Raw genomic sequence first — 27,108 nt, 5'->3', positions numbered from 1 at the left:
AGGGCAAAAGTGCCTCAGCATAGTATAAAAGCAGAAAGCTGCTTCCACAGGACTAAAGCCTCCAGAGTAGGTAAACAGATAAAACAGGGCATACCACCACAGCACGGAGAAACTTCCAGGAGCTAATTAGTGAAAGAAAGGAGCCTTGTTGACCCTGCAGTAGCACGCACCATCTGTCTCAGCCCCTAGACCAGTTAAGATGAACAGATACGCGCCTGGTGCCTGCTGTAAACAGCCATGTGCCCCGCGCCAGGGTTTTGTTTTGTACTGACCCAAACCCCTAACACCGCATATCTTTGTAACCCCCTTTCCCTCACGCAAGAGTTAATGTTCACGGTTTCACTGTCTCTTTGTGCATGTCCATCATGCTTGTAAGCCTTCTGATCCTAATAAAGACGCTTCCTCCTGGCTCTTGTTTCCTCCTAGACATTAGCCTCCCTCACAGTTAATTCTGCACCCGATCTCTTGCTGGACAACAGATTACTCCAGCCTCAAAGTCTGCAACAGTTGTTCACTGTTTTTTTTTTTTCCTTCCATATTTTCTTAGATAACATTCCTTCCATATTTTCTTATATTACGGCTTTTTCTGTCATATTCTTATAACCTTATTTATCAAAGAATTTGAGCCATATTCTCCTAGGCCAGAATCAAAGGATAGTTGAGGTATATCATATAGTATTATTCTCCAAAGACGCTCCCTGCCAACAACGAGCCTTTCCTCCAGGAAAATGTCCAGAGATGGGTCTATTTTACCCTCAGGGAAAAGTTCACAGACAACCTGTAACACTCTGTGAAAGGCTGGGGCAGGTGCATATTGATTTAAGAATCAGATTCTGTTTCCTTAGGTCCCAGTAACTTATTCCAGTGCCCTCTTCGCTATTTTCATAAGGGCTGCCTGTTGACCTAATCCAAAGTGCTCCAGGTAGCTGTGTCCTGAGTAGGTACACAGAAAACTCTTCTCATGCTCACTTATACTGTATCAAATTTTAAATTACTATCTACATTATAAAACCATAGAGTTAGATAAAACAGAGCCTTTAAAAAACATTTACTTTAACATTCTCATTTTACAGATAAGATGACTGAGTCTCCAAAACACTAGTGTTGTTATTCACCAGGTTTGGAACACGAATCCATGTTTCTCGAAAGCAGAGTCACCACCCCCTGCACTAAGACATGTGCCTTCAGGGTGAAATACAGTCTTCAATCACAGCAAGGGAACTGATACGTCCTAGTCATCAATTTCAGTGGTGTAACCATATGTACGCCACATGCAAAAGTGAGAGGGAACAGCTGGCTGGAAAAGAAGGAAGCTCTTACTGCATGAACAGTAAGTGCTGCTGCCGATGATTTCCAGGACAGAACACAATGTAAACAGTGCAACAGACAGAGGTATAAGCCAGATGGGGGACTGAGATGTTCCAGGCCCTACTTCCCTCCCTTAAACATTAAAATACACACACACACACACACACACACACACACACACACACACTCTACCAAGACTGAATCGTTAAGAGATAAATCTGAATAAATCTCTAATTAACAGGTTGATTGAATCAGTAATCAAAACCTCCCAACAAAGAAAAGCCCAGCCCAGTGTCTCCAGTGAATTCTGCCAAACATTTAAAAAGGAATTAAGCCAGTCCTTTTCAAATTCTTCCAAAACACTGAAGAGGAGGAAACACTTCTGCTAGAGATTGTTTGTGTCCTCCTAGAATTCATGTTGAAATCTTAACATCCAAAGTGATGATATTAAAAGTTGGGGTCTTTGAAAGGCGATTAGGTCATAATGATGGAGACCTCAGGAATGGGATTCTCGCCCTTATACAAGAGAACCCACAGAGCTCCCTCATCCTTCTATCATGTAAGGACCTAATGAGGTCAGGGGTATGAACGAGAAAGAGGGTCCTTGCCAGACACTGAATCTTCCGGCACCTTGATCTTGGATTCTTCAGTCTCAACAACTGTGAAAAATAAATTTCTGTTGCTTATAAGCCACCAGTTTATAAGCAGCCTGAACTAAGACAACTTCCTAACTCATTCTATGCAGCTAGCATTACTCTGATATCAAAGTGAGACAAAGAAAACCAGTAACAACAAATCTACAGACAATTATTTCTCATGAACGTCGATGCAAGAATCTTCAACAAAATACCATCAAACCAAAATTCAAATTATATATTAAGAGAACTATTCACAAAACCAAGTAGGATTTACTCCTGGAATGCAAAAATGGTTTAACATATGAAAATCAAACAATGACATAAATAAACCACATTAACAGAATGGAATAAAAAAAAATGGTTATCTCAACTGATTTAAAAAAAAAAAAAGCTCGACAAAATAAAACACTCCTTCATGATAAAAGCACTCAACAAACTAGAAGAAAACCCTCTAACAAAATAAAGGCCATATATGAAAAATGCATGGTAACCACCAAATTCAAAAGTAAAAATCTGCAAGTTTTTCCTCTAAGATCAGGAACAAGGCAAGGATCCCCTCTTTCTGCTTTTATTCAACATAGAAATGGAAGTCCTAGCCAGAGCAACTAGACAAGAAAAAGAAATAAGAGGCATCCAAATAAAAGAGGAAGAAATAAAATTATTTTTGTTCACAGATGACATGATCTTACAGGCAGAAAACCCTAAATATTCCACACCAAAAAAAAAAAAAAAAAAGAATAAACAAATTCAGTAATGTTACCAAAAAAATAATAAATCCTCACATGTATGGTAAAATATTAGACAATGGTATCATGACCATTCAATGGGAAAAGGGCCCTTTTCAACAAATGGTGTTGGAAAACCGGATACTTGTGTGCAGAAGAATGAAGTTAGATTCTTACTTATACCATATACAAACTGACTCAAAGTGGATCAAAGGCTCAAATCTAAGAACTAATTAAACTCTGAAACTTTTAGAAGAAAACACAGAGGGAAAGCTTCACTACATTTGATTTGGTACTGTTTTCTTGGATAGGACACCAAAATCAAGGCAACAACAAAAATTTAGGTAAGTTGGATTTTATCAAAATTAAAAACACTTAATATTAAAATATTTTTTAAAAAGGTGCATCAGGGCACCTGGGTGGCTCAGTCAGTGAAGCATCTGACTTTTGATTTCAGCGCAGATCATGATCTCATGGTTCATGAGATCGAGCCCCTCATCAGGCTCTGTGCTGTCAGCACAGATTCTCTCTCTTGCTCCCTTTCTCTCTGCTCCTACCCTGCTCTCTCTCTTAAAATAAATATACATTAAAGAAAAAATATATTTGTGCATCAATGGCTATAACAGAGCAAAAAGGTGACTCATGGGATGGGAGAACATATCTGCATATCATATATCCAGTAAGAGATTAATATAGAAAATACAGAGCTCCTACAATTCAGCAGCAAAAAATCAAATGACCTGATTAAAAAAGTCACAGGACTGAACAGACATTTCACCTAAAAAATGACCAACTAGTTAGTATATGAAAAGATGCTCGACACTGGTCACTGGGAATTGATGGGGAAACGCACATCAAAACCATGAGATACTACTTCATACCCATTAGTGTGGCTATTATCAAAAACAACAAAAAAAGCTAGAAAGTAACATGTTTTGGTGAAGATGTAGAATAACTGGAACCTCTGTGCATAGCTGGTGGAAACGTCAGATGGTGCACCCACTGTGGAAAACAGTATGGTAGTTTCTCCAAAAATTGAGCCTAGGATTACCTTATTATCCAGCAATTCCACTTCCGGAATTTCAGAAGAAGGAACACAGGGACTCCTATGGATATTTGTACATACACATTCATAGCAACGCTGTTCAAAAGAGCCTAAACATGAAGCAACCTAAGTGCCCATTGATGAATGAACAAACACACAAAATGTAATATATACGTACAGGAGGAGAATGTTATTCAGACTCAATGAAGAAAAATTTGACATTGAAAATACCGTGCTAAAAGTAAGCCAGCCACAGAGGAACAAGTGTTGTAGGATTCTACTTATATTCAGTCTCATAATAACTCTAAATATATTAAGTCTCATAATAAGTCTCATAAATTCATAGAGACACAAAGCAGATGGTGGTTGTTAGGGGCTGGCTTACTGTTACTGGGTAAGGAGTTTCGGTCTGGGAACATGAAAAAGTTCTGGAGGCAGACAGTGGTGACGGCTGTACAACAGTGTGACTGCACTAAATGCCACTTAATTGTACACTTGTAGTTAGAATGGCAAATTTTGTCATGTATGCTTTTCCACCATAAAAAAGTTCCAACATCTGAGACGCCTAGGTGGGTCAGTCGGTTAAGCATCCAACTCTTGATCTCAGCTCAGGACATGAAGTCACTGTTCACAAGTTCAAGCCCCGCGTCAGGCTCTGCACTGACAACGTGGAGCCTGCTTGGGATTCTCTCTCTGCCCCTCCTTGACTGTCTCTCTCTCAAAATAAACATTTTTTAAAAAAATTGCAAGATCTATATATTTCAAAATGTTACATTGTAGTACGAATGAGCCTCTCTCCTTCATTTGGAGATTTCCTAAAAGGCTGCATCTGCCCCAATTCGTGTGCAATTTTAAATATATCTTGACCCGTGCCTGGCTTGAACTGAGTCCGAGCCCCTGAGAAATAAGGCTCACAAGTTATACGAAGAATAAGGAAAGAAACAACTCTCGGGTACCTGTAATGCGAAGGGCAGTGTATTCTGTAGTAAGAGTACACAAACAAGGAAGAGAGAGTGTCAGTGATAATTTCCCTAAAACATGGGGAGTGCCAGGTGGAACCGGGCTCGGGGTGTGGAAGGTCACAGGAGCAATCTTGGGGCTCTGCTCTGAGATGCGCCAAAGATTGCTGAGGTAAGAACAGCTTTTCAAAAGGTTTGTCAAAGCGTCACAAATATATTACATATTTTTAAGATAACAATCATAAAGTTGTGATAGTTTCACTGTCTATAAAACAACTTCTAACTGCTGATAAATGTGTACTCCACTGAAGTGTTATGAAAAGATCAGCGGAAACACCGGAGAGGAGAGAGTACCAATTAGGAACAGACACGATCAAAACATTTCATATTTAAAGTTTTCTTGCATTTCCACCGCTAACAGGTTGCCATGGCAACTCAGTCATCTGGAGATCCTCCGAGATTAGATTAAAACACCATACTGTTCAAAGTCAACATTTTCACTTTTACTAATTATACTTTTAACAAAAAGATGACAATTATTTGAGATTCATTAATTTTTTTAAAAGATACTGTTGCTCATAGGGAAAGTCTTGGAGACCACTGAGGTCAGGAAGAGTCTGTGACAAACGGCCGCCCCCGAACCCTCACCACCACCACCCCCCAACAGCTCTCAGCAACACCCCCCCCCATGCGGGCTGCAGGGGGAGTCGGTGTGGGTTGGCTGAGGCCTGGGGAGCGCAGAGGGGGCGGGGACTTCATCACAAAGGAAATATCAAACAGAACAGGACCAGGACCGCACGTGAGACACGTGACTTCCAGAAATCAGAGCAAGGAGGAAGGAGCTCTTAGCTTTCAGAAGTCTTCCCCGGAGCCCCCGAGTCCAGGCCCAGCACGTGGGCCTGGGGACCGTCGGAGGGAACTCGCGGGGCAGAGGGTCACAAGCCCCCCGGGAGGCTGTACCTGTGTCACCGCGGGGGAGACGCAGCGACTGAGCTAGCCCGGGACCCGAGGCGCCTGTCACTGGTGCGTCACTCGGACGTGTCGCCGGGGCCCCAGGTGACAGGTGAGCACATCACACACCTGGTTGCAGGGCAGGGCCCGGCCGGGAGGGGTGGGGTGCAGCCGTCCCTCCGCTTGGTTCCCCTGGGACGCGGGGACGTCGGAGGACCCACGCGCTCCCAGCTGCTCCCGAAGGGACAGGGCTGAAGGTCCCGGGGGGGGGGGGGGGGGCACCTGCCTCCCCAGGTGAGGAGCCACAGCGGCGCCGAGCCCAGCGTTCCAGTGCCGCCCGCAGGCTTGTCTCCCAAGAGGAAGATGCGTGGAGTGACAAGGGACAAGTGGCCGTTTCCGGGCACACGATCCTGTCACCGCAGACACCTGCCCGGGCACCAGGAGCGGATGCCGACGGCGGGGCCAGCAGGATCACGTGCCTGCCACCTGCCACAGCTCTGTCCTCGCTCGGCGCGGGAGCACGGTGGGGGCCTGGGCAGGGCCACCGGCAGGCCTGGACTCCCGTCTCAGCCGGGCTGCACCCGTGGGGCCTCACTCAGCGCAGACGAGCTTCGGGTCCGGGGACATCTCATCACGTTCTACTTCTGCTTACGACAAACTCCGGCAAGTCAGCTCTTCGGAGACGGAAACGTGCACTCCCCGATCAGGAGGTGTGCCCGTCCTGCACAACTCCGCAGGTGCGTGTGGTACACACCGCGCTCGCACAAGCCCGCCGTCACACCTCCTCCAGCACAAGTTCCACTGCCTCAGGACCACCCCCTCGGCCTCAGGCTGCATCTCCTGCCACCACCGCGTCCTGTCATCCCACCAGGCCCCAGCCGTCCCGGGAGACCAGCCCCTCCCTTCCCTCCCGGCTCCCCAGTCCTTCTCAAAACGGGTCTGTCCATGGCTTCCGGGTCTCCAGCCCAGCAAGCCGGTAGCACCGAGTGTGCCAAGATCGTCACGGGAATCATGCAGCGTTTCTCACGAAACAGCCCCTAAATCCACTGCGTCATAATCACGGGAGGGGGTTGGCAAATTTGCAAAATCTGAACAGGGGATTGGGAACCAGAATCTTCAGAGACAGCTGAAATCAACATTTAAAAAAACACGTCTGGGCCACTCGGGTGGCTCAGTCGCTTGGGCGTCTGACTTCGGCTCAGGTCGTATCTCACAGCTCATGAGTTGGAGCCCCTCCACGGGCTCTGTGCCGAAAGCTCGGAGCCTGGAGCCTGCCTCGGATTCTGTGTCTCCCTCTCTCTCCGCCCCTTGCCCGTTCCTGTTCTGTCTCTCTCTCTCAAAATGAATAAACGTTAAAACAAAACAAAACAAACAACAACAAAAACCTCAACATGAGTCTACTGCACATCACACTTTAAGGTTAGCTATCTGTCTCCCCAGAAAATACATCTGGGTCACTGCAGGGAGTCACTGTATGTGCCAGTGACCCGTGGAAAGAAACCGGGCTCGATGGCCCCGAGTATCCCGGCTGCTGCTATAGTCGGTTTGTTTCTGTAGGTGAAACCACAGATCCTCAGTTATTTATACTATAATCGGTAACAATGCGATGTAACTAGTTAATGCCTAAAACCATTAAATGTCTATTACCTATGAACTGACTAATAATCCTGATTTAAAACTGTACACGACAGGGGCACCTGGGTGGCTCGGTCGTTAAGCGTCCGACTTCGGCTCAGGTCATGATCTCGCAGTTTGTGGGTTCGAGCCCCGCGTGGGGCTCTGTGCTGACAGCTAGCTCAGAGCCTGGAGCCTGTCTTCGGCTTCTGTGTCTCCCTTTCTCTCTCTGTCCCTCCCGTGCTTTCTCTCAAAAATAAATAAAACATAAAAAAAATTAAAATTTATGCTGACGAAACTCTGCTATTTTCACTAAGATAATCTAAAAGATGACAAAAATCAGTATGAAAATAAATGAATAATAGTTTAAACATCTATTTGCTTTTGTCTCTTACCTTCCAACTCCTTTTTTAAAAATCTTTTTTAATGTTTATTTTTGAGAGAGAGACAGAAACAGAGAGGGGGAGGGGCAGAGAGCGAATCTCCATGCAGAGCGTGGGGCCTGTGACCCGGGAATCATGACTCGAGCAGAGATCAAGCATCAGATGCCCAACCCCCGGGGACACTCAGGTGCCCCAAGGATGGAGAGTGTTCATCCACATTCCTGCCAAGCATGTATACTTCTGTGGGGACAGAGATGCCTGGAGGAAGACAGATTTTTAATTTTTCTATAATTTTTTATTATATATAATTTCATATACTTAACCATCTAGGAAATATTAGATAGGCTTCACCTGACATTGAACAAAATGAGTGCACTCTGTTCTTAATACAAAATTTAAAATGAGCCAGGCTGTCCATTCAGCTTCCTTAGAGGTAAACTAGATTCACAGATGAAAAATAGCAGACCGTGGATAGCAATCAGTCCTACGATGAAGTGAGGAAGGTTTCCCGTAGCTTCCGGGTGCCTTCATGATTGAAATAAATGACTCCTTAAGAAATAACACAAGATAAAATTAAGCTATAAAGAAAGAACAATGCCTGCCTTCAGTTTACAATTTATGTAAATGCACGTACACTTAAAAAATATGACACTCAAGATACTTCGCCAGGAAAAACAAAACACAACACTAAACAGCTTTATAACTTAAGTTTCCAAACTAAAATTAAATATTATAACCTGTCTGACCACAAAAACTGATTTTATGGATGAGTCACTTAACAAAGACGGCTCCCTTAAATCGCGCTCTCGTTGACTGGGAACCAAGGTCTAGAGACAGGTGAACTACAAGGCGAAGGCCACACCTTCTCCCCCGTGGGCAGAGTGACCCCCGCAGCAGCTATACAGGCTGCCGAGGAGGGGCCCTGTCTCCAGCAGCACCTGCACATCTGAGGACCACCCGTGACCGGGGGAGGGACAGGCCAGGGAAAGAGGAAGACGACAGTGGCAAAGCGCCGTGAAGAAACGGGCCTCATGCCATCTGCTTCAGGACGTCGGCAGCAGGATGGCCCTGGGGCCCTGGAGGATACCACGCCAGGCCCAGAGGGACCCCCAGAGCCCCAGGCGCCTAGCCCACAACCGCCCGGGCTCTGCCAGCAGCTCCCTGTGCGCACGCATCTGCCAGAGGAGTCAAAGGAGAAACCACGCTCCAGCTACGGAGCCACCTTCCAAAAGAAACAAGGTTCCTAATGGCCAAACCGTTGAACTGTAAGACCCACAGTCAACAGAAAACCCTACTTAAGGACGGTGACTGATACTTCAGAGGCTGAAGCACAAGTGCATGTCTCCCAACGCTATGAACAATCCCAGACACGTGGTGTCACAGAAAGACAGTAATCCTCCAGCAACACAACTCAGCGGTACGGAAAACTGCAACCCGATAACAAATGCAGAACAGCAGTCATGAAGAAATTCAACAAGCTCCAAGAAAACTCAGAACAGCAATTCAGTGAACTCAGGGACAAAATTAATGAACAGAGCACTTCTTTACGAAAGAGAGTAACATTATAAGGCAGAACCAAGCAAATTCTGGAACTGAAGAATTCAATAAAGGAGGGGAGGAAGGAAGCATCGCTCCAGACAGAAGAAAGAACAAGTAACCTCGAGGACACAGATAGAGTGCAGCTCAGTGAGGAGACGAAGGAAGATTGTAAAGTAGGGCAGAAACCCTACAAGAGCCATCAGTTTCCATCACAAAGGTCAAAAGGGCAAATAGAAGAGTGACCGGTATACCAGAAGGACAAGAGGAGAAGGGGACAGTCTACTTAAATAATAGCTGGGAACTTCCCAAACCTGGGAAGAAATTGGCACAGGTTCACAAAACTACTAGAACACCCTATCATCTCAATGTGAAAAGACCTCCAAGACACATTACAATGAAACTGTCGAAAATCAATGATAAAGAATCTTTCTTTAATAATTTTTTAATGTTTATTTATATTTGAGAGAGAGAGAGAGAGAGAGAGAGAGCGAGCGAGCACAAGGCAGGGAGGGACAGAGAAAGAGGGAGACACAGAATCCAAAACAGGCTCCAGGCTCCGAACTGTCAGCACAGAGCCTGACGCAGGGGCTCAAACCCACAAACCCTGTGATCATGACCTGAGCCGAAGTTAGATGCTTAACAAACTGAGCTATCCAGGCACCCCTCAATGATAAAGAACCTTAAAGGCAGCCAGGGAACGTAACCCTTAAAAAGAACCCTGTTAGGCTCTCAGCAGAAGCCCTGCGGGCCAGAAGAGAGCGGAATGGCACATTCAAAGTGCTGACAGAGAAAACTGGCCAGCCAAATATACTTTACGTGGCAAAACCACCCTTCTGATACGAAGGAGAAATAAAGGCATCCCCAGATAAATAAAAGCTGAGGAAGGTTGCCAACCACAAGAGTTGACTTGCAAGAAATGCTAACAGGAGTTCTTCAAGCTGAAATGCAAAGGTGCTAATCGGTGACACGAAAGCAGGACAGTGCACTGCAGTTGGGTAGGTGAGAAGTAAACAGCCAGAATTAGAAAACTAACTCTGTATTGGAAAAGCACCGTGGCCACTTAACTACAGTAAAAACACTCTATAATGTATAATAAATTCACAGCATAAAATAGGTAAACTGTGACATTAAAAACATAAAACAGGAGGAGTAATAGGGTGGAGCCTTTCCAGGGGAATGATGATAAGCTGCTTTCAGCATCAAAGAACTTTTATCTGAGATGTTTTACATAAACCTCACGGTAACCACAAAGCAACAATCTAGATTCACAAACTATTAGAAAAAGAGGGCACTGAACACATTACCATGGAAAACAACCAGAAGGAAAACAGTAAGATGGCGTTTCCAAGTCCTTACACATCAATAATCGCTCCAATGTAAGGAGACCGAATTATCCAGTCAAAAGACACAGAGTGACTCAACGGATAAAAATAATAAGACCCAACTCTAAGCCGCCAAAAGAGACTCGTTTCAGCTCTCCACACAAATAGGCTCAAAGTGAAGAGATGGAAGAAGATACTCCGTGCAAGTGGAAATCAAAAATATGGCGAGGGCAGCCATACTTACATCAGACAAGACAGACTTCAAGCCAAAAACAGTGACAAGAGACAAAGAAGGCTGCTATATGATAAGAGGGTCAATACATCAAGAAGATAAAATGATCATAAACATATAGGTACCCACCATTGGGACACCTGAGTACGGTAAGCAAATACTAACAGATATGAAGGGAGAAATAGACAATAATACAAAAATAGTAGTGAACATCAATACTCTGCTGTCAGTTATGGATAGATGATCCAGACAGAAAATCAACAAAATAAACACTGGAAATGAACCACACTTTATACCAAATGACTTAACCGACACAGATAGAACATTCCATCCAATAGCATCAGAATACACATTCTTCTCAAATGCACGTGGACCACAGATTGTGACAGGACACAAAACAAATATTAGCAAATTTAAGGAGACTGAAACCATACCAAGGGTTTTTTTTTTTTTTTTTTCTCACCACAATGGTATGAAGTAGGAATGAACAAGAGAAAATGTAGAAATTCTACAAATATGTGGAAACTGAACGACACACTTCTGAACAACCAGTGGGTCAAAGGAAACATCAAAAGGGAAATAAAAAATTATCTTGAAACAAAGGAAAATGGAAATATATCAAATCTTATGGGATGCTACAAAAGCAGCTCTGAGAGGAAAGTTTAGTGTTATGTGCATCTATTAATTAGATCTCAAATAAAAACCTAATTTTACACCTCAAGGAACTAGAAAAAGAACAAATTACGTCCAAAGTTAGCAGAAAGGAGATAATAATGATCACAGTAGAAATCAGTGAAATAGAGACCAGAAAAACAATGGAAAGGATCAATGAAATTAAAAGCTGGTTTTTCAAAAAGGTAAATAAAATTGACAAACCTTTTGCTAGACTAATTAAAAAAGGGAGAAGACTCCAATAAAATTAGAAATCAACTGACACTACAGAAATACACAGGATCTTAAGAGACTACTATAAACAATTATATGCCAACAAATATAACCTACAAGAAATGGATGAATTTCTAGTAACACAGTGTATGCAAAGACTGAATAAGGAAGAAACAGAAAATCTGAACAGACCAATAACTAGTAGTAAAGTAATTGAATCAGTAATCAAAAACCTAACACAGAAAACTCCAGAACCAGGTGATTTCACTGGTGAATTCTACCAAACAATTAAAGAAGAATTAACACCAAGTCTTCTCACACTGTTCCAAAAAAACTAAACAGCAGGGAACACCTCCAAATTGATTCTATGAAGCCAAAATTACCATGTAACCAAAGTCAGAAGAGAACACTACAAGAAAGGAAAATTAAAGACTAACATCCATGATGAATATAGATGCAAACATTGTCAACAAAATATTGACAAACTAAATTCAAGAACACATTAAATAACATAAAAATGATTATGTACCATGACCAAGTGGGATTTATCTCTGGATGCAAGGATGGTTCAAACACATACAAATCAATAAATGTAATACAGCACATTAACAGAATGAAAGATTTAAATAATCACATAATAACCACAATAGATGATGAAAGGGCATTTGACAAAATGCACCATCCGTTCATGATAAAACTCTTAACAGATTGGGTACCAAAGAAACATGACATATAAAAGGCCATGTATAACAAACCCATTCCTAAAATTACACTCAATAGAGAAAAATCGAAAGTTTTTCCTCTGAGATCAAGAAAAAGACAAGGATGCCCACTCTCACCCCTCTTAATCAATACAGTAATGAAGTCCTAGCTAGAGCATTTAGTCAAGACAAATAAAAGGCATCCAAATTGGGAAAGAAAAAGTAAAACTGTCATTATTTGTGAATGATTTCATTTTGTATATACAAAATCCCAAAGACTCTACCAAAAAACTGTTGGAACTTCAGTAAAGTTGCAGGATATAAAATCAACATACAACAATCAGTTGCAACTCTATATACTAATGATGTAACATCCAAAAAAGAAATAAAGAAAACTATCCTAGTCACAATAGCTTCAAGAACAATAAAATACCTAGGAATAAATTTGATCAAGGAAGTGAAAATCTGTACATTCAAAAATACAAGACCTTGCTGGAAGAAGTTGAAGAATACACAAACAAATGCAAAGACATCGTGTACGTGGATTGAAAGAATAGTTGAAATGCCCATACTACCCAAAGCCATCTATAGATTCAACACAATCCCCATCAGAATTCCAATGGCTTCAAGTAAACTAAAAAGAAAAAAGAAAAAAATCCTAAAATTCGTATGGAACCACAAAAGGCCCTGAATAGCTAAAGCGATACTGGAGAAAGAACAAAGCTGGAGGCACCTCACACGTCCTGACTATACTACAAACCACAGTAATAATACAATATGCCACTGGCATAAAAAATAGACAAGTAGACCTAGAGAACAGAATACAGAGCTCAGAATTAAACTTCCACAAGAAGAGGTAACAAGTGTGGTGAGGATGTGGAGAAAAGGGAACCTTTCCGCTGATGGTGGAAATGTACATTGGTTCAGCTCCATCTCTGCGTGTACACCCAAAGGAAATGAAAACGGGGTGTCAAAGAGAGATCTGAGCTCCCCTGTTCACTGCAGCATTCGTCACAATAGCCAAGATGTGGACATAACCTACATGTTCATTGTTGGATGAATGGATAAAGAAGCAGATACGTTACACGTTATATAAAATAGTCTCCATATATATCGTACATATCCAGGTGCATACACATATCATACCTATCATCCAGTCATGTTAAAGAACATCTGCCATCTGAGACGTGGATGGACCTTGAGCAGTTAAGCTAAGTGACGTATGTCAGGCAAAGGCATATGGGATCACTCACGTGGAATCTAAAAACGCCGAACTCGTGAAAACAGATCAGAATGATGACTACAAAGGACAGGGGAGGGGAAAACAGGATGGACACTTTTGAAGGGACAGACTTGTAACGGGTAGTAAGTAAGCCCTAGAAATCTAATGCACAGAACAAAGGAACCCAGACAATACTGTTATATAATCACCAAGCTTGCTAAGAGCCTAGAACTTAAGTATTCTAACCACTGAAAGGAATGATTATTAATGTGACAGAGGTACTAATTAGGGTAGCTTCACACAACAATGGCAATCATACTACAGTATATAAACACATCAAATTAACATGTTGTACACCTTAAATGTATACGTTATGTCAAATATATTTTTATTAAAAAACGGAAGAGTAACTGACACATAGCTACTCTGAAATGTTCGTTAAGTGTGTGATCAATAAATACTAACAGAACACAACTACCAGGGAGTTAGTACGATTCTGAATCTGCATGTAATTAACAACTTAGTCTCAAAACATAAAGGAATGAATGAATATGACTGCGTATGTGTGTGTGTGCGTGCACACACACACACACACACACACACACACACACAATTTCAGAAAAAGAACAAACAAGGCAAGAAATTTGCCAGAAATCGTAAACCTTGTAAAGAAAATCTCACCACCACTGGCCAGACCATCCCCTGTTCGAGCTGGACAATGGCAAGGCTAAATTGCAGGCACTGTGACTCACACCAGTAACTGTTGTATAATGTCGAAAACAAGCAAACCCAATTCCATTATTTAGCTATAAAACAAATTGTTTTCCTTGAGGCACATGGAACTCCACAGTTTCAGTGTTTCGCCTACATAAAAGATATACCACATGCAATAATGACTATTAGAATTACCTGAATACCTACTAGCCCTTTCTTTCTGTTGTTATAAACGTAACATTGTTTTTCACTGCCTACTTCTTTAGACCACTGCCACCACCACCCTAACAGAGTTAATTAGTTCATTGGATCCTGAAAACTAAAAATCCCTGAGATGGGATAGAGATAGATGGAAGGGGGAAAATGGAAAATCTCTTCTTATGGTAGCAACCACACTTCTGTTTTAATCAAACAATATTTGTCTTATTCTTTCTCCAAAGAGTAAGAGCAGCCTGTCGCCGGCACCAGCAGTGACAAGACTCCTAACATAAAGCTCCTCTCATCTTTACATTCCGGAAGTCTCCGAATATTGTTCAATGTAATCATTAACACCAAAGTTATTATGGTAGTCACAGGGTAGGGTTTAAAAACCACAGTCATTTTGCTAACTGATGGGAAATAGTTCACCATTCTTTACCACAAACATTTTAAATTATGGCTGAGGATTTTTCCCGTTTTCAACTGTAAGTCCCTGAAACCTTGACAAGTAGCCTACAACCGAGGCACAGTGAGTGATGTTGCGTTGTGATACTTTCCAAAATTCTCACGGAGTCATGAGCCTCCAGTAACACGCCAAACAGTGAGCTGTGGGAGAGGCCATCCATCAGTCTGGTTGTTCTGCACTTGTCCTGACGGCAACTGTCACCAGCCAAGAGCACTACGTCATTGAGCGGCTCTAGTGACGGTCTTCCTGGGTAGAACATGAGAGCTCGTAATCGTGATCACTACCGCACTTAGTGTGAAGCACCAGCATTCTAGAGCAGAGGTCCATTCCGGAGCCCGAATGGATTTCAGCCCTCTGCTTGCTGCCACTGTGGCACGTGCAGGAACAGGCAGTGGATGCTCAGGGACACTGTTCACCTGCGCACAGCGAAGGCAGCGGGACCGCTTGCTACGTGGGCATCTGCCAGGATTCACAAGGCCCTCCCCGGGGGCGGGTCTTCCCTGAGAGTTTCTATTTCAATGCGTTAAAAGGGGCTCGGAGATTTTTTGCCAAAGGTGGAAAACACCTTGTTCGGCAGGTTTCCTTGGCTCCTGGGTAAAGGCTTGGCCTCCCCCCAGCCATCGGGGTAACGGCCTCCCTGACAGTGTGATCCAGGCTCTGCCCGGCCTCTTGTGCTCCTGAGGTCACTGGTGTCACTTTCTGCGCTTTACTGGGGACGTGGCCATCCCGGTGCTGCTGAACACGCCAGCCCTCACTCCATGAGAACAGTCAGCACTGCTCGTTAGAGTTAGTTTTTCCTTCCTGTCTCCGAATGTAAGCTCAGATTGTCTTTATCATCTTCCTTTTGTTTCTTCTAATTCTCAAAACTTATGTTGAGCACACAGCTGACATTCAACAGATGATGAAATCTGCCTCTGGATAATTGCATTTGTTTGAAATTGAGTTCAACGGGCAGCTCTTTGAGAAGTCTTCCCTGGATACAATGCAATGAGCGTTTCTTAAGTCCTTTTAAATTACGAGGGCACTGGTGTGAGTTCATTTGTGGACGAAAGTTACGCATGTTCCCGAACAGAGGAATCAGAGCCAGTGTGAATGACAGGACCTGCGTCCGAGAAAAGGAGCCTGAAACCACTTCCCCCATCTGATCCGCGTGTTCCCCACCTGTTTTAGGTGTGGACTTGTACGTGTCCACGTGTTTATGTGACAAGTATTACGCACTCTGAACACACCCCTCCTTCGCGCGTTGAAAAAGGCACACCGGGAAAAGGATCAGCATCTGGGTCACCGTCAAGAGCAGTCTAAACACGAAATCTGCGTGTCTTTCCCACACAGTCCTGACTTCGTGGTGACCAAGTGGAACAACCAGAGATAACGTTAAACTTCACTAAATGCATTACTTTAATCCCTCTTTTAACTCTAGAACATCTGGCCCAGGTAATCCAGACTTTACAAACACGGAGATGGGGGACTGGCCTCTGTGCCCGGAGTGTTTTCCCTCAAAGACATGCAAAACATGACTTCTTGTCCACTGCTAAGTTATATGAAAAACTTGAGAATTTAATATACCTCCTTTTTAAGCTAGTATTTTAATTAATGAAACAGGCTCACTGTTTATGATTGGTTTGTAAGATCAGACCTGAAGTTTTTGCAATGTAATTTCATAACACTGAGAATCATGCGGATATTTTAAACTCATTCTTCCCTAAGACAAACCTCACTTTGATTACTCCAACTCACATTAGCCTCTCCTGTGATTTTTTTATAGTATGTGTAAATAGAACACTTCCATACCAGATTACGTATACACATATAGATTTTTTATGGTTTAGTTCTTTTATAATGTTTATACGCGACAATCTCCTATAGTTCTGGATTTACTCCTTCTTTTTCCTATTTCGAAATGCAATTTTAGGTGTATAGTAATCAATCCATTTAAGTAATTATCAACTCCTCACTAGGGCGTGACGACGAAGAAATGCACGATGAACTCAGTCACGCGTGTCCACATAGGTGGGTCTGCTGGAGTCCATCTGACAGTTTAGAAGTTATAGGTACATGGGAACAGGCATCCGACACCTAATCTGGTATACTGAGAGCTCTGTGAAGATTTTCCTAACTACGTCGACAGTTATATAAATTCAATTTAACAACATAAATAAAAGAATGTACGTGCCCTCAAAAAACTGTTTAATAAGTCCTGAAAACAAACTAAAAGATATTGATTCCTGAGACTGAGATCTAATGCCTAGGTTATCCCAAATTTCAAAAGCAAAGTTTATCAAGGCCCAAACACTAAATTCCTCAGAGCCCAGTGCTCAAAGTAGCAAAAGGGGCATTTAAAGACTGGGTTAGGAATAATAATGAAATTAATTTATTTCATCCTCTGTATTTAAAAAAAATTTTTTTTAATGTTTATTTGAGAGACAGAGACAGAGTGTGAGCAGGGGAAGGGCAGAGTGAGAGGGAGAGACACAGAACGTGAAGTAGGCTCCAGGCTCTAAGCTGTCAGCACAGAGCCCCATACGGGGCTCGATCTCACAAACTGCGAGTCGGATGCTTAACCGACTGAGCCACCCAGGCGCCCCTCACCCTCTTGTATTTATTTCTTTTAACATTTATTTTTTGAGAGACAGAGGAAGACAGAGCACGAGTGGGGGAGGAGTACAGATAGGGGAGGACACAGAATCGAAAGCAGGCTCCAGGCTCCAAGCCATCAGCACAGAGCCCAGCATGGGACTCGGACCACAAGATCATGACCTGGGCCGAAGTCGCATGCTTAACTGAGCCACCCAGGCGCCCCCTCATCCTCTGTATTTTAAAACTTACGCATAATTGCCTCAAAGAAGACCCATAAAAATTACAATACAAAAAATTGCATAAATTCTGTAAGATAGGAATGGCGTGTATTAACCAGAATGGCCAGAATAGCTTTCTTTAATTATTATGTAATTTGTTATTACTTAACACATACCATATTTTATATTATTCTATTTTAGAATAGCTTTCTTTTCACAGTAGGGTAGAATATCCAAAGTGAAATCTCGGCTTTACAAATTTTAAAATTGTAAAGATAGAATGCAAGGGATTAACTTTGCTGAAACCATCCAAGTGTTGACAAGAATTATCTTCCTGGTGGAAACAGTCACATAAAAATAGAATTCAATAAAGAATTGTAGGGTGGCACCTTGGAAAGGAGGATAATGAAAGAACATTAAAGCAGTATTAAAATGCAGCCAAAAGCTTGTGCTTTTGAAAGAGAAAATAGTGGGGCGCCTGGGTGGCGCAGTCGGTTAAGCGTCCGACTTCAGCCAGGTCACGATCTCGCGGTCCGTGAGTTCGAGCCCCGCGTCGGGCTCTGGGCTGATGGCTCAGAGCCTGGAGCCTGCTTCCGATTCTGTGTCTCCCTCTCTCTCTGCGCCTCCCCTGTTCATGCTCTGTCTCTCTCTGTCCCAAAAATAAATAAACGTTGAAAAAAAAAAAAAAATTAAAAAAAAAAAAAAAAGAAAGAGAAAATAGAAAAAAGTCTTTGAGAAATATGAATGAAAAAGAGAGTCTTCAACCAGCAAGAATGAGAAGTAGGAGACACAAGGAACATGAGCGCGTCCACGAGCTACTAAAAGAAAACACACCCACCCTTTCCCCCTGTGACCAGCCACAAAGTATTCGCAACAGCGAAGTTCAATAAAAATGGACACTTGGTAGTAAAACTACATAAACCACACAAAGAAACAAGGAGCACATGAGGAAGGTGAGGACCTAGGCAGGCCTGCAAAGATGGAAACTACGCACCCTTCCAACGCCGGGGAAAGACTGGAACATGTTGTATGAGGGTCAGAAAGGATCAGCTCAAACTGTAGGCCAGAATAACACAAAAACTCCAAATAACGTAGACTGGGGTCTAAGAGAGCTGCTTAAAAATTAATGACAAAAAATGAAATTAACGGTTATCCAATAGGTTAGTAACATACAGTTAACAAACTAGATTTAAACAAAGAAAATGCATTCTAGAGAGAAAAAAGTAACTATAAATATGGAAGAACGTTTATATAACATGAAGAACAAAGTTAGAAAATCTAATTGATGCCTAACTCGTGTGGAAGAACCTTATACAGAAGATACTGAAAATACTCCTAAACTGTTGAAAAGACTGGCAATTTCAGATTTAGAAAGCCCAACAAACCACAAGCATTGTGAATGAACGAATGAATGAATGAATGAACGAACGAACGAATGAACGAACAGGACGTACAGGAAGAACTTTCAGCGGCCAGCTGACTTCCCATCGGCAACAGTGAAAGCTAGAGTCATGTTCTAAACGAAAGCCCCTGTGCCCTAAGCATTCTCTACGCAATGAAAACCTCTTTCCAGAATGAGAACAGAATAAAAGCATTTCACAGTAAGAAACAGTGAAGTGTTGCACAGCCTACCGACCCTATAACTAAAAGAAAGTCCGACACATGTATTTCAGATGGGAAATCACCCCATGTGAAAGCTCTGACATATAAAATCAGGCAGGCAGAAAACCAAAGTGAATGAGTAAACATGACCAGAAAATGTAGGGAAGAGTCAGTCCGCTTTGTGAGGAGAGAACAGGCTGGAAGTAATGAACCAGATGGAAACATCTTACTAGTCAAGAGTGTGCTGACCCATCAGTGGTGCCAAGCTTCCTTTCCTGTTCAACATCGAGACTCTTACGCTTAACTTTAGACGTTATTAACTCAAAAGCTAAACTGGGGTAACAACCAGTGACAACCTTCAGAAGAACAAAGATAAAAGGAATGAAAACAAAATGATAAAAAAATAAGCAAAACCAAAGATAGAAAAATTATGAAACTGGCTTTTAAAAAATCATTCTTGGGGCGCCTGGGTGGCGCAGTCGGTTAAGCGTCCGACTTCAGCCAGGTCACGATCTCGCGGTCCGGGAGTTCGAGCCCCGCGTCGGGCTCTGGGCTGATGGCTCAGAGCCTGGAGCCTGTTTCCGATTCTGTGTCTCCCTCTCTCTCTGCCCGTCCCCCGTTCATGCTCTGTCTCTCTCTGTCCCAAAAATAAATAAACGTTGAAAAAAAATTTAAAAAAAATAAATAAAATAAAATAAAAAAATAAAAAATCATTCTTTAATGTGGTATAAAAGCAATAAAAATAAAAAGTGGGGGCACCTGGATGGCTCAGATGTTTGAGCTTCTGACTCCTGATTTCGGCCTCAGGTCACGATCTCCTAGTTTATGGGATCGAGCCCAAATCAGGCTCTGTGCTCACAGCTCGGAGACTGCTTGGGATTCTCTCTCTCTGCCTCTCTCCTGCTCTCCTTCGCTCGCTCTCTAAAAACACAACATGACACAAGGATGAAGAGAAGTTGAAACTCACAAGGCTGTCAGAGAGGCAGACGAGGCAAAGGTACACAGGGAGCTGCAGTCTTCTTGGTACCAATGCAGGCAGATCGCAAGGCTAAGAGACACTCGCCCGTCAACAGTGGTACAGCCCGGCTCAGAGGAAGACCCACGTGTAAACTTGTGCCCTAACACAGTAGGCGCAGGGCAGGGGAAGCAGAATCTACCAGAATCATAAGGAGATCATACTCGGAGACCTGAACACACCTCTCAGGAGGTGACATTCAGAAAACAAAAAATTTGGTATCCGGGAGGCAAAAACTGAAAAAATAACAAGCAAAATGTGACAGACACATAGAAACCACCACAGGGGACAATTCCAAGACAGAGGTCCTTTCAAACCCCTGCGAAGCACAAAAAAAGAAAAGACAAGAGACCACATTCCTGGCTCTACCCGCATCCCTCGCCACCTTCCAAAGATTTCTTATATAGAGGACATTCTCTGACCAAATTAGAGTAGACTTAGAAAGATTATCCTCCCATGCAGAGAAAACTGCAAAAGTACTTTTCTAAGAAACTCACGAATCAAATAATGGGAAATAGAAAATTCTATGAACTGAATGTGAACATATTTAGAGAAAGCCACAAGAAATGTGTAGCCTTACCTTTTATTTGAGAAAACAAAGAACCAGATACACAAGTTTATTATCTGATAAAAATTAAAAGTTCACAAAACAAGTACATCTTCTCCACCTAGAAACAGAAGGTAGGAAATGGCCAAGCCAGGCCTACAGGCCAATGAACCAGAGCAGACACAAACAAGAGCTGGTCGCAAAAGGCAATTCTGAATCTTTAAATATGTGAAAATGAATGCACAGCTGAAGACAGATCAAAGGGAACATCAGATACGGCACAAAAATATCAGGAATACACATTAGGCCACCCTGCAACAGTGTGCACACGTTAAAAGAATAAAAAATATACTATGACGGTACACCAATATGCTTGAGAAATGAGAAATTCCTAGAAAAACGTAACAGTAGCTGGGAAGCGGGAAATTAAAGCTAGCCAAGAAAAAGCAAAGCAGTGTTTCGCCACAGAAGAATATCACGTTTAAAAGGAAAACACTATTCTTAACTAGAAGAGTTTCTCTGGTGCTGGACTGGGCCAATGTTCCGTGTTAGTTACCATGGAGACTTCGGTTAGGACAGCGCAATGGCGTCCAGACCAGCGGTTCAGGGACTGGCCTCCGTCCCTCCAGCAGGTGGAAAAGACAGCAAGTCCCCGGCAGGCAGCAGGCCCACAGGCCCAAGCGCGTGTATGAGACCAGGGTCCCAGGATGGTCCGTAGGGGACCGGGAGCACAGGGCACCGCTACGGCCGAGACCCTGCTCGTCTCGGCGAATAAAGCCCGGTCCCCCAGCTGGTCAGTCCTGCAGCCACACTGGCCGGTGCAACACCAGCCCGCCCTCCCCTGGGCCTCACGCGCGCACTGGCTCCGCCCCCACTCGGGGAGGGAAGCCTGCTTGCCAGAAGTTCGGGTGTGCTCGTGTGATCGCTGCTCGTCCACCCAGCTCTTCCCTGACCGGGCTGGGAGCGGCCTGGGGGGGCTCCGGGGACTGTGTCTTCCTGTCCCTGCGGGCTCCAGCAGCCGCCGGCGCGCAGGCACCGGGCAACCCCACAGCATCCCAACCGCACCCCAGCGCCCCTGAGCAGCTCTCCTCCCCAGGGCCGATGTGCCTGCTCTCCCGTGTAGAAATCCCAGGGCCCACAAGGCCAGAGAGATAAGGCAGAAGGTCGGGGAGGGAGCCCCCCAGCAAGAAGAGGGGTGAGTGGGACTGGGCACCTGGGAGCTAGAAGCCTGCTCCCTCACACATGGTAGACTGAGAAGCGTCCTCAATCCTGACCCCTCACTCAGCCCTGAGGGGGTCTTCAAACACCTCTGAGATCAGACCTATCTCACACCTAAACAACGGGGCCGACACATCTGAAAGAACACTAGGGACTCGGGCCCTCAGAGAAGCAGAGCCCAGAGCAGGACTCAAAGACCTCCATCCATCTCCACCTGCCGGAAGGCGTCTGAAAACACAGCCCCCGAGGCTCTTCCCAGAGCCGCTGGGGTCCCGGGTCCCGCTCACTCAGGAAGGTCCCGTCCTCATATGGACGACGGGTCTTCCGCTGGGGTGGTCGCTGGTGTCTCTCACACGGCAGTCCTCACGCTCCCGACAGGGACGCGCTGTCCCCCAGAGAGCGGTGCCCCCGGTGTCCCCACACCAGCCACACACTCAAGAGCGACGGAGACAGTGAACGCGGAAACACACACACAAATACGGACAGAAGTAGGAGCTCAGGCAGACACAGGGCTTCCCTCTGCTCTCAGGGCTGCTCTTCATCCCGGTTGTTCTGTGAGGACCACACTGTGCGGGCAGGTGTGCGCGGCCTAGCCAGACCGCGGCTGCCGGGCCCCGGCTCGCAGCAAGGGGCCAGCCTGAGGCAGGGACGCCATCACCACTTCCGTCACCGCGCCACAGCCAACCGCCTTGCACGAAGCATCCTCCTCCTCCAGTGAATACGCTCGGCGAGCTGGATTGCCGTGGATTTGGACAAGCAGCGTCAGGGCTGCGAGCCAGGCCCCTCCCCACCCACTCGCTCTCTGTCCACACTGGTCCCGGCACCTGCCGTACTGCTAGCTCCACGTGTGGCTCTGCCCACCGACACGTGACCACGGACACAAAAGGGGGAACAGACAGAGCTCCAGGCTCGGGAGCCCACCCCACCCAGGTCCCGGTCAGAAACCAGGCTGCACTCCAGAGCCCCGAGCATCCCGCCACAAGGATGGGGGCGGGGGACGGTGAGAAGACAGACAGGGGTTCGCCCGGGGCAGGCTGGGCACAGAGCGAGGTGCTAGGCTTCAGCCACAAGATGAATCCTTGCTCCTTCCCACTTCCAGCCCCCAAGGGACAACAGCTCAGACACAGAGAGGAGGTGGACTGAGGCCGCCCCTCCCTCCATACCTGCAGTCCGGGGACGCCGTGCAGCTCTAGCTTCCTTTCCCGTGGCGCTGCCCCTCAGGGAGCCACGGCGAGCCTGCGTCCACGGCAGGTGGTGGGCCGTCAGCCTTGGGGACACACGGTGCGGGTGACGGGTCAGGCCTGGCTCCCAGCTCCTCTGTCCGCCTCCCTGCCCCCGGCCCACCTCTCACTCACCTCGGATGGCCCAGCCCCGTCTCTCCCCACGGCATCCCCGGTGTTCCGCTGCTGGGGCTCATCCTCAGCAGGGTCCAGCTTCCGTGGGGGCTCCGTCTCCGCCTCGGGAAACGGCAGCTGACCCTGCAGGGTGTGCAGCAGCTGGAGGAAGGTCTGGTGCCTGCAGAGAAGAGGTGGCTGGTGAGGGAGGAAAACCGGGCCACACGGGGGTGTGCAGCCCACTCTCCCAGCCTCACCTCTGTAGCCTGTCCCGTTCCTGCCCAGCCTGCTGCCGTAGGGCTCCAAGCTCCTGATGCAGACGCCGGAGCTCCTGCTGGGCCCCCGTCTGCCGCAGCCTCACCTCCGCAGAAGCTTCTGCCAGCTGCTGCAGACGCTTCTCCTACCGGAGTGAGAGCAAAACGCCTCAGCAGGTGTGGAGGTCCTTCAGCCACGCTCTTAACCCCCAGCCTAGGCACGACTTGGGGTGCAGACCCACAGAGGGAAAGAGGAACTCTACTCACTTTAGGGGAAACAGGGGCCTAGAGAGGTCTAGGGGTCAGAACAAGCTATTCTAGTGCAAAGTGTTCGGAGGAAGGGGGCACACAAACGAACGTTAGTCTGTCATGTGCCAAGTACTGTTTTAAGCACTTGCTATACCGATGACGTCATCCACCTGGCTTATGGAGTAGACAAAAAAACAGCACAGGATGTCAGGGGATACCCAAGGTCCTAACACTGTCAGTGGCGAGGCTGCGATTTAACTCCCCGCTGGTGCCCGAGCAGTGAGGCCTCACAGAGAAGGGGGTGAAGGTTTTCCGGGCAGAGGACGTGGGAAGAGGACCTGGCCCGTGGGGGGAGGCCTCACAGAGGAGAAGGGAATGGAGGTTTCCAGGGCAGAGGACGTGGCCAGTGCCGCGCAGGGGTGCAGAAGGGATGCTCCCCCAGGGGCCTGGACCCACCTGGTGCAGCCGCCACTGCTCCTGGGCTGTTCTCAGCTTCTCCATGGCCGCTTGCTTCTGCAAAGAAGGGGAACAAAGAAGGAAGAGTGTTTCTCTGGTTGGATTTGGGAGGTGGCCAGGGGTCCACCCCAGCGTGCCTGCCCTCCTCTCCCTCCTCCTGGCCCCACCTTGGCCTGGAGCTGTTCAAGGGCTTCCTGGAGCTGCGCCCGCTTCCTCTGGGCCTCCTCCATCCTGGGCAAGGCCAGGCTCAGGGCCCTGGTGATGGCCTCCACATGCTCTTGGTAGGTGGCCTTCAGCTCTTTCCACTGCTCCTTGGCAGCCATTGCCTTCTGCCCTGAAAGGAGCCGCCGAAGACAAGAACAAAGATGAGACTGGCCTGCCTGTCTGCCTGCCACACTGGGGCCTCCGTCCTCCCATCAGCCAAATTGCTGACCTGACACACCTCCACCCCAACCCCTTCCTGCTCACGGCTGGCGTCTTCAGAAGCCAAGGGCTCTGGTCCCTGGGCAGTGTCCTCCCGAGCCAGGAAGTTCTGCAGGAAGTCTACCACCTGCAGCTGGCTGCACAGCAGCTTGTCTTTCTTCCGGGAGTCCTGTTCGGAGAGAGGGCAGAAGAGGGCCGTCTGCCGAGTACCCCCACGAGGGGACCCCGGAGCTTCCCTAGCTCCCAGGCTTGCCCATACCATCACAAACTCCGCCAGGAGCTGGGCCGGCAGCTCTGCCTCCTCTTGCAGGCCTGTAGGCTCCAGGACGTGTGCCAGCTTGCCCAGGGCCCTGCCGGGGCAAGAAAAAGGAGAAAACTGGACACTCCTGGGGCGCTAGTCCTGGCCGACCTGTGCGCACAGACGCATTGGCAGGTGCGCAACAACGCTGGGTCTTGCCCTAACCAGAATCTACAGGAAGGTCTGCAGTGCTGTCTGGGGATGGAAGGGAGAGTAAAAACAAGCAGAGCAGGGGGAGTCAGGATAAGGGGCTAGGATCTTAGGCAGAAAAGGTCTCACGGAAGAGGAACCACTGGGTGGAAGGTCTGAAGGCCATCAGGGAATACGGGACAGGGAAGGAAAGGGGCAGCGCTCCGATGGGCAGCAGGGGGTCTCGGGCAGGGGACACTTGGGGGCGGGGATCGGACAGAGAGCTGGGTGCCTGCTCTAGGCTCTGCCAGCCGCCTCACCAGCAGGCAGGGGTGCGGGTAGAACAGTCTCCCGAAGAGTGCGCGCTGACACAGGCCAGACCAAAATTAAGAGACCCTCCCAGACATCTGATGCCTGGACGGTGTTACCCGCTAGGGGACGCGGGGTCCTCAGGGATGGAGCGGCCTCCAGGACCCAGCTGGGTGGCGTGAAGGCAGGGGGGAGATGCCTGCCTGCACGCCCCGCCGCGAAGTCCAGGGACTCGGGGTCCGCAGGGATGGAGCGGCCCCCTGGACCCAGCCGGGGTGCGGGCAGGGAGGGGGGGGTGCCTACACGTCCCGCGGCGAGGTCCAGGGACTCGGGGTCCGCAGGGATGGAGCGGCCCCCGGGACCCAGCCGGGGTTCTTGCAGGGAGAGGGGGGTGCCTGCCTGCACGTCCCGCGGTGAGGTCCAGGGACGCCGGGAGTACGCGGGGTCCCGCAAGGTCCTCCCAGCCCGCCCCCGGCGGCCATCCGGCGGCACACACTCACTCTAGCGCGGCGCCCCGCACCCCGTCTTCCGCCACCTCCATCCTGCCGACGGCGAGCTCCCGCTCTTCCGCCTCCAGCCTTCAGTGAGCTTTGAATTCGCCGCTGTGAGCACCGGGGCAGGCGATTGGCTACCGCGCCAGTGGGCGGGAAGCGAGGGTCAGCGTGCACTCTGATTGGCAGACGCCGACGAGCCGTTGGCGTGACGGCTGTTTAGCGCCGGCGCGGTCTCGGCTGGGCGTGGCCGGCGCGCCGTCGCTCTGCGCCTGCGCGCGCTGCCCGTAGGCGGTGCTGGAGCCTGGGGGCGTGGCGTGGGCCGGACAGAGTAGTTGAGCTGGTTTTAGTCCAGCGGGAGACCGAGGGCCACGTTTGAGTTTGGGCTCTGGGGAGACACTCGGCATCCAGTTGGCTTAAACTATGTTGGGGTGAAGGAAAGCACTGGGTCTACCTCCCCAGATGCTTGGCCTCAGTCGGGAAGAACACGTATCCCGGAGGCGCAGGGGCGGGGGCCTGGGGCCGTCCAGGAGGTGGGGGTCCGCCCACCAGTCGGCCGGGGTCCGCCCCCCGGGCCCTCCCGGAACTGGCTCAGGGAACGTGGAATAAACAGCCGGAGCAGTTTCCTCCCATCAGGATGGGAGTCTCAGCGGCCGCGGGCTCTGCGCTGAGAGCTCTGCCCGGTGTGCCTTCGCGGCAGGGAGCAGGTAGCGCTGGACTGCTAGCACATCACCAAGTAAGTGGCAGGCCAGAGCAAAGTAATATTTATAGAAACAAAAATGTCCAGCTGCCAGTATCACACAATTTACAGTGTCCAGCAGCCAAATAAAAACTACCAAGTTTGCAAAAAAAGAGGTAAAGAAAATCCATGATGAGAAGTAAAAAAAAAAAAAAAAAAATCACTGATCAGAGCAAATAGAATCAAACAGGCAACGATATTAAAAACAGTTATGTTCAAAAAATAAGAGATAATGAAAAAGATGATAAAAGGTGAGGACGTGCGGAAAGCGGAATGTTCACGTTGCTGGTGGGAATACGAAATGATGCATCTGGGGGCGCCTGGGTGGCTCAGGTTGCTGTGTCCCA

At 47.0% G+C, this 27,108-nt stretch overlaps 1 protein-coding gene across 3 annotated transcripts in view; it reads right to left on the bottom strand.

Annotated features, from left to right (window-relative positions):
• ZWINT (ZW10 interacting kinetochore protein) overlaps positions 1 to 26,097 on the bottom strand; it is a 33,112-nt gene extending 7,015 nt beyond the window's left edge. The window contains exons 1-9 of one of the 3 annotated variants that reach the window (XM_047088737.1): positions 26,032 to 26,097; positions 25,055 to 25,145; positions 24,841 to 24,964; positions 24,540 to 24,706; positions 24,373 to 24,429; positions 23,671 to 23,813; positions 23,435 to 23,594; positions 23,243 to 23,346; positions 22,725 to 22,811 (exon numbers count right to left, since the gene is read on the bottom strand). In XM_047088737.1, the coding sequence (XP_046944693.1) occupies positions 23,269 to 23,346; positions 23,435 to 23,594; positions 23,671 to 23,813; positions 24,373 to 24,429; positions 24,540 to 24,706; positions 24,841 to 24,964; positions 25,055 to 25,145; positions 26,032 to 26,072 (861 nt within the window). In that variant the 5' untranslated portion in view covers positions 26,073 to 26,097 and the 3' untranslated portion in view covers positions 22,725 to 22,811; positions 23,243 to 23,268. Of the gene's footprint in view, positions 1 to 22,724; positions 22,812 to 23,242; positions 23,347 to 23,434; positions 23,595 to 23,670; positions 23,814 to 24,372; positions 24,430 to 24,539; positions 24,707 to 24,840; positions 24,965 to 25,054; positions 25,146 to 26,031 lie in introns of those variants that run through there. The other 2 variants (XM_047088738.1, XM_047088739.1) reach the window with 2 other exon arrangements.
• Positions 26,098 to 27,108: the final 1,011 nt, after the last annotated feature.

Source organism: Lynx rufus, unplaced genomic scaffold (genome assembly GCF_022079265.1).
Source record: "Lynx rufus isolate CCGP_SWC_20201006 ecotype Redwood Valley unplaced genomic scaffold, mLynRuf1.p SCAF_25, whole genome shotgun sequence".
NCBI lineage: Eukaryota > Metazoa > Chordata > Mammalia > Carnivora > Felidae > Lynx > Lynx rufus.
The sequence above is the reverse complement of the archived record's forward strand: the minus strand, read 5'-3'. Positions and strand labels throughout refer to the sequence as shown.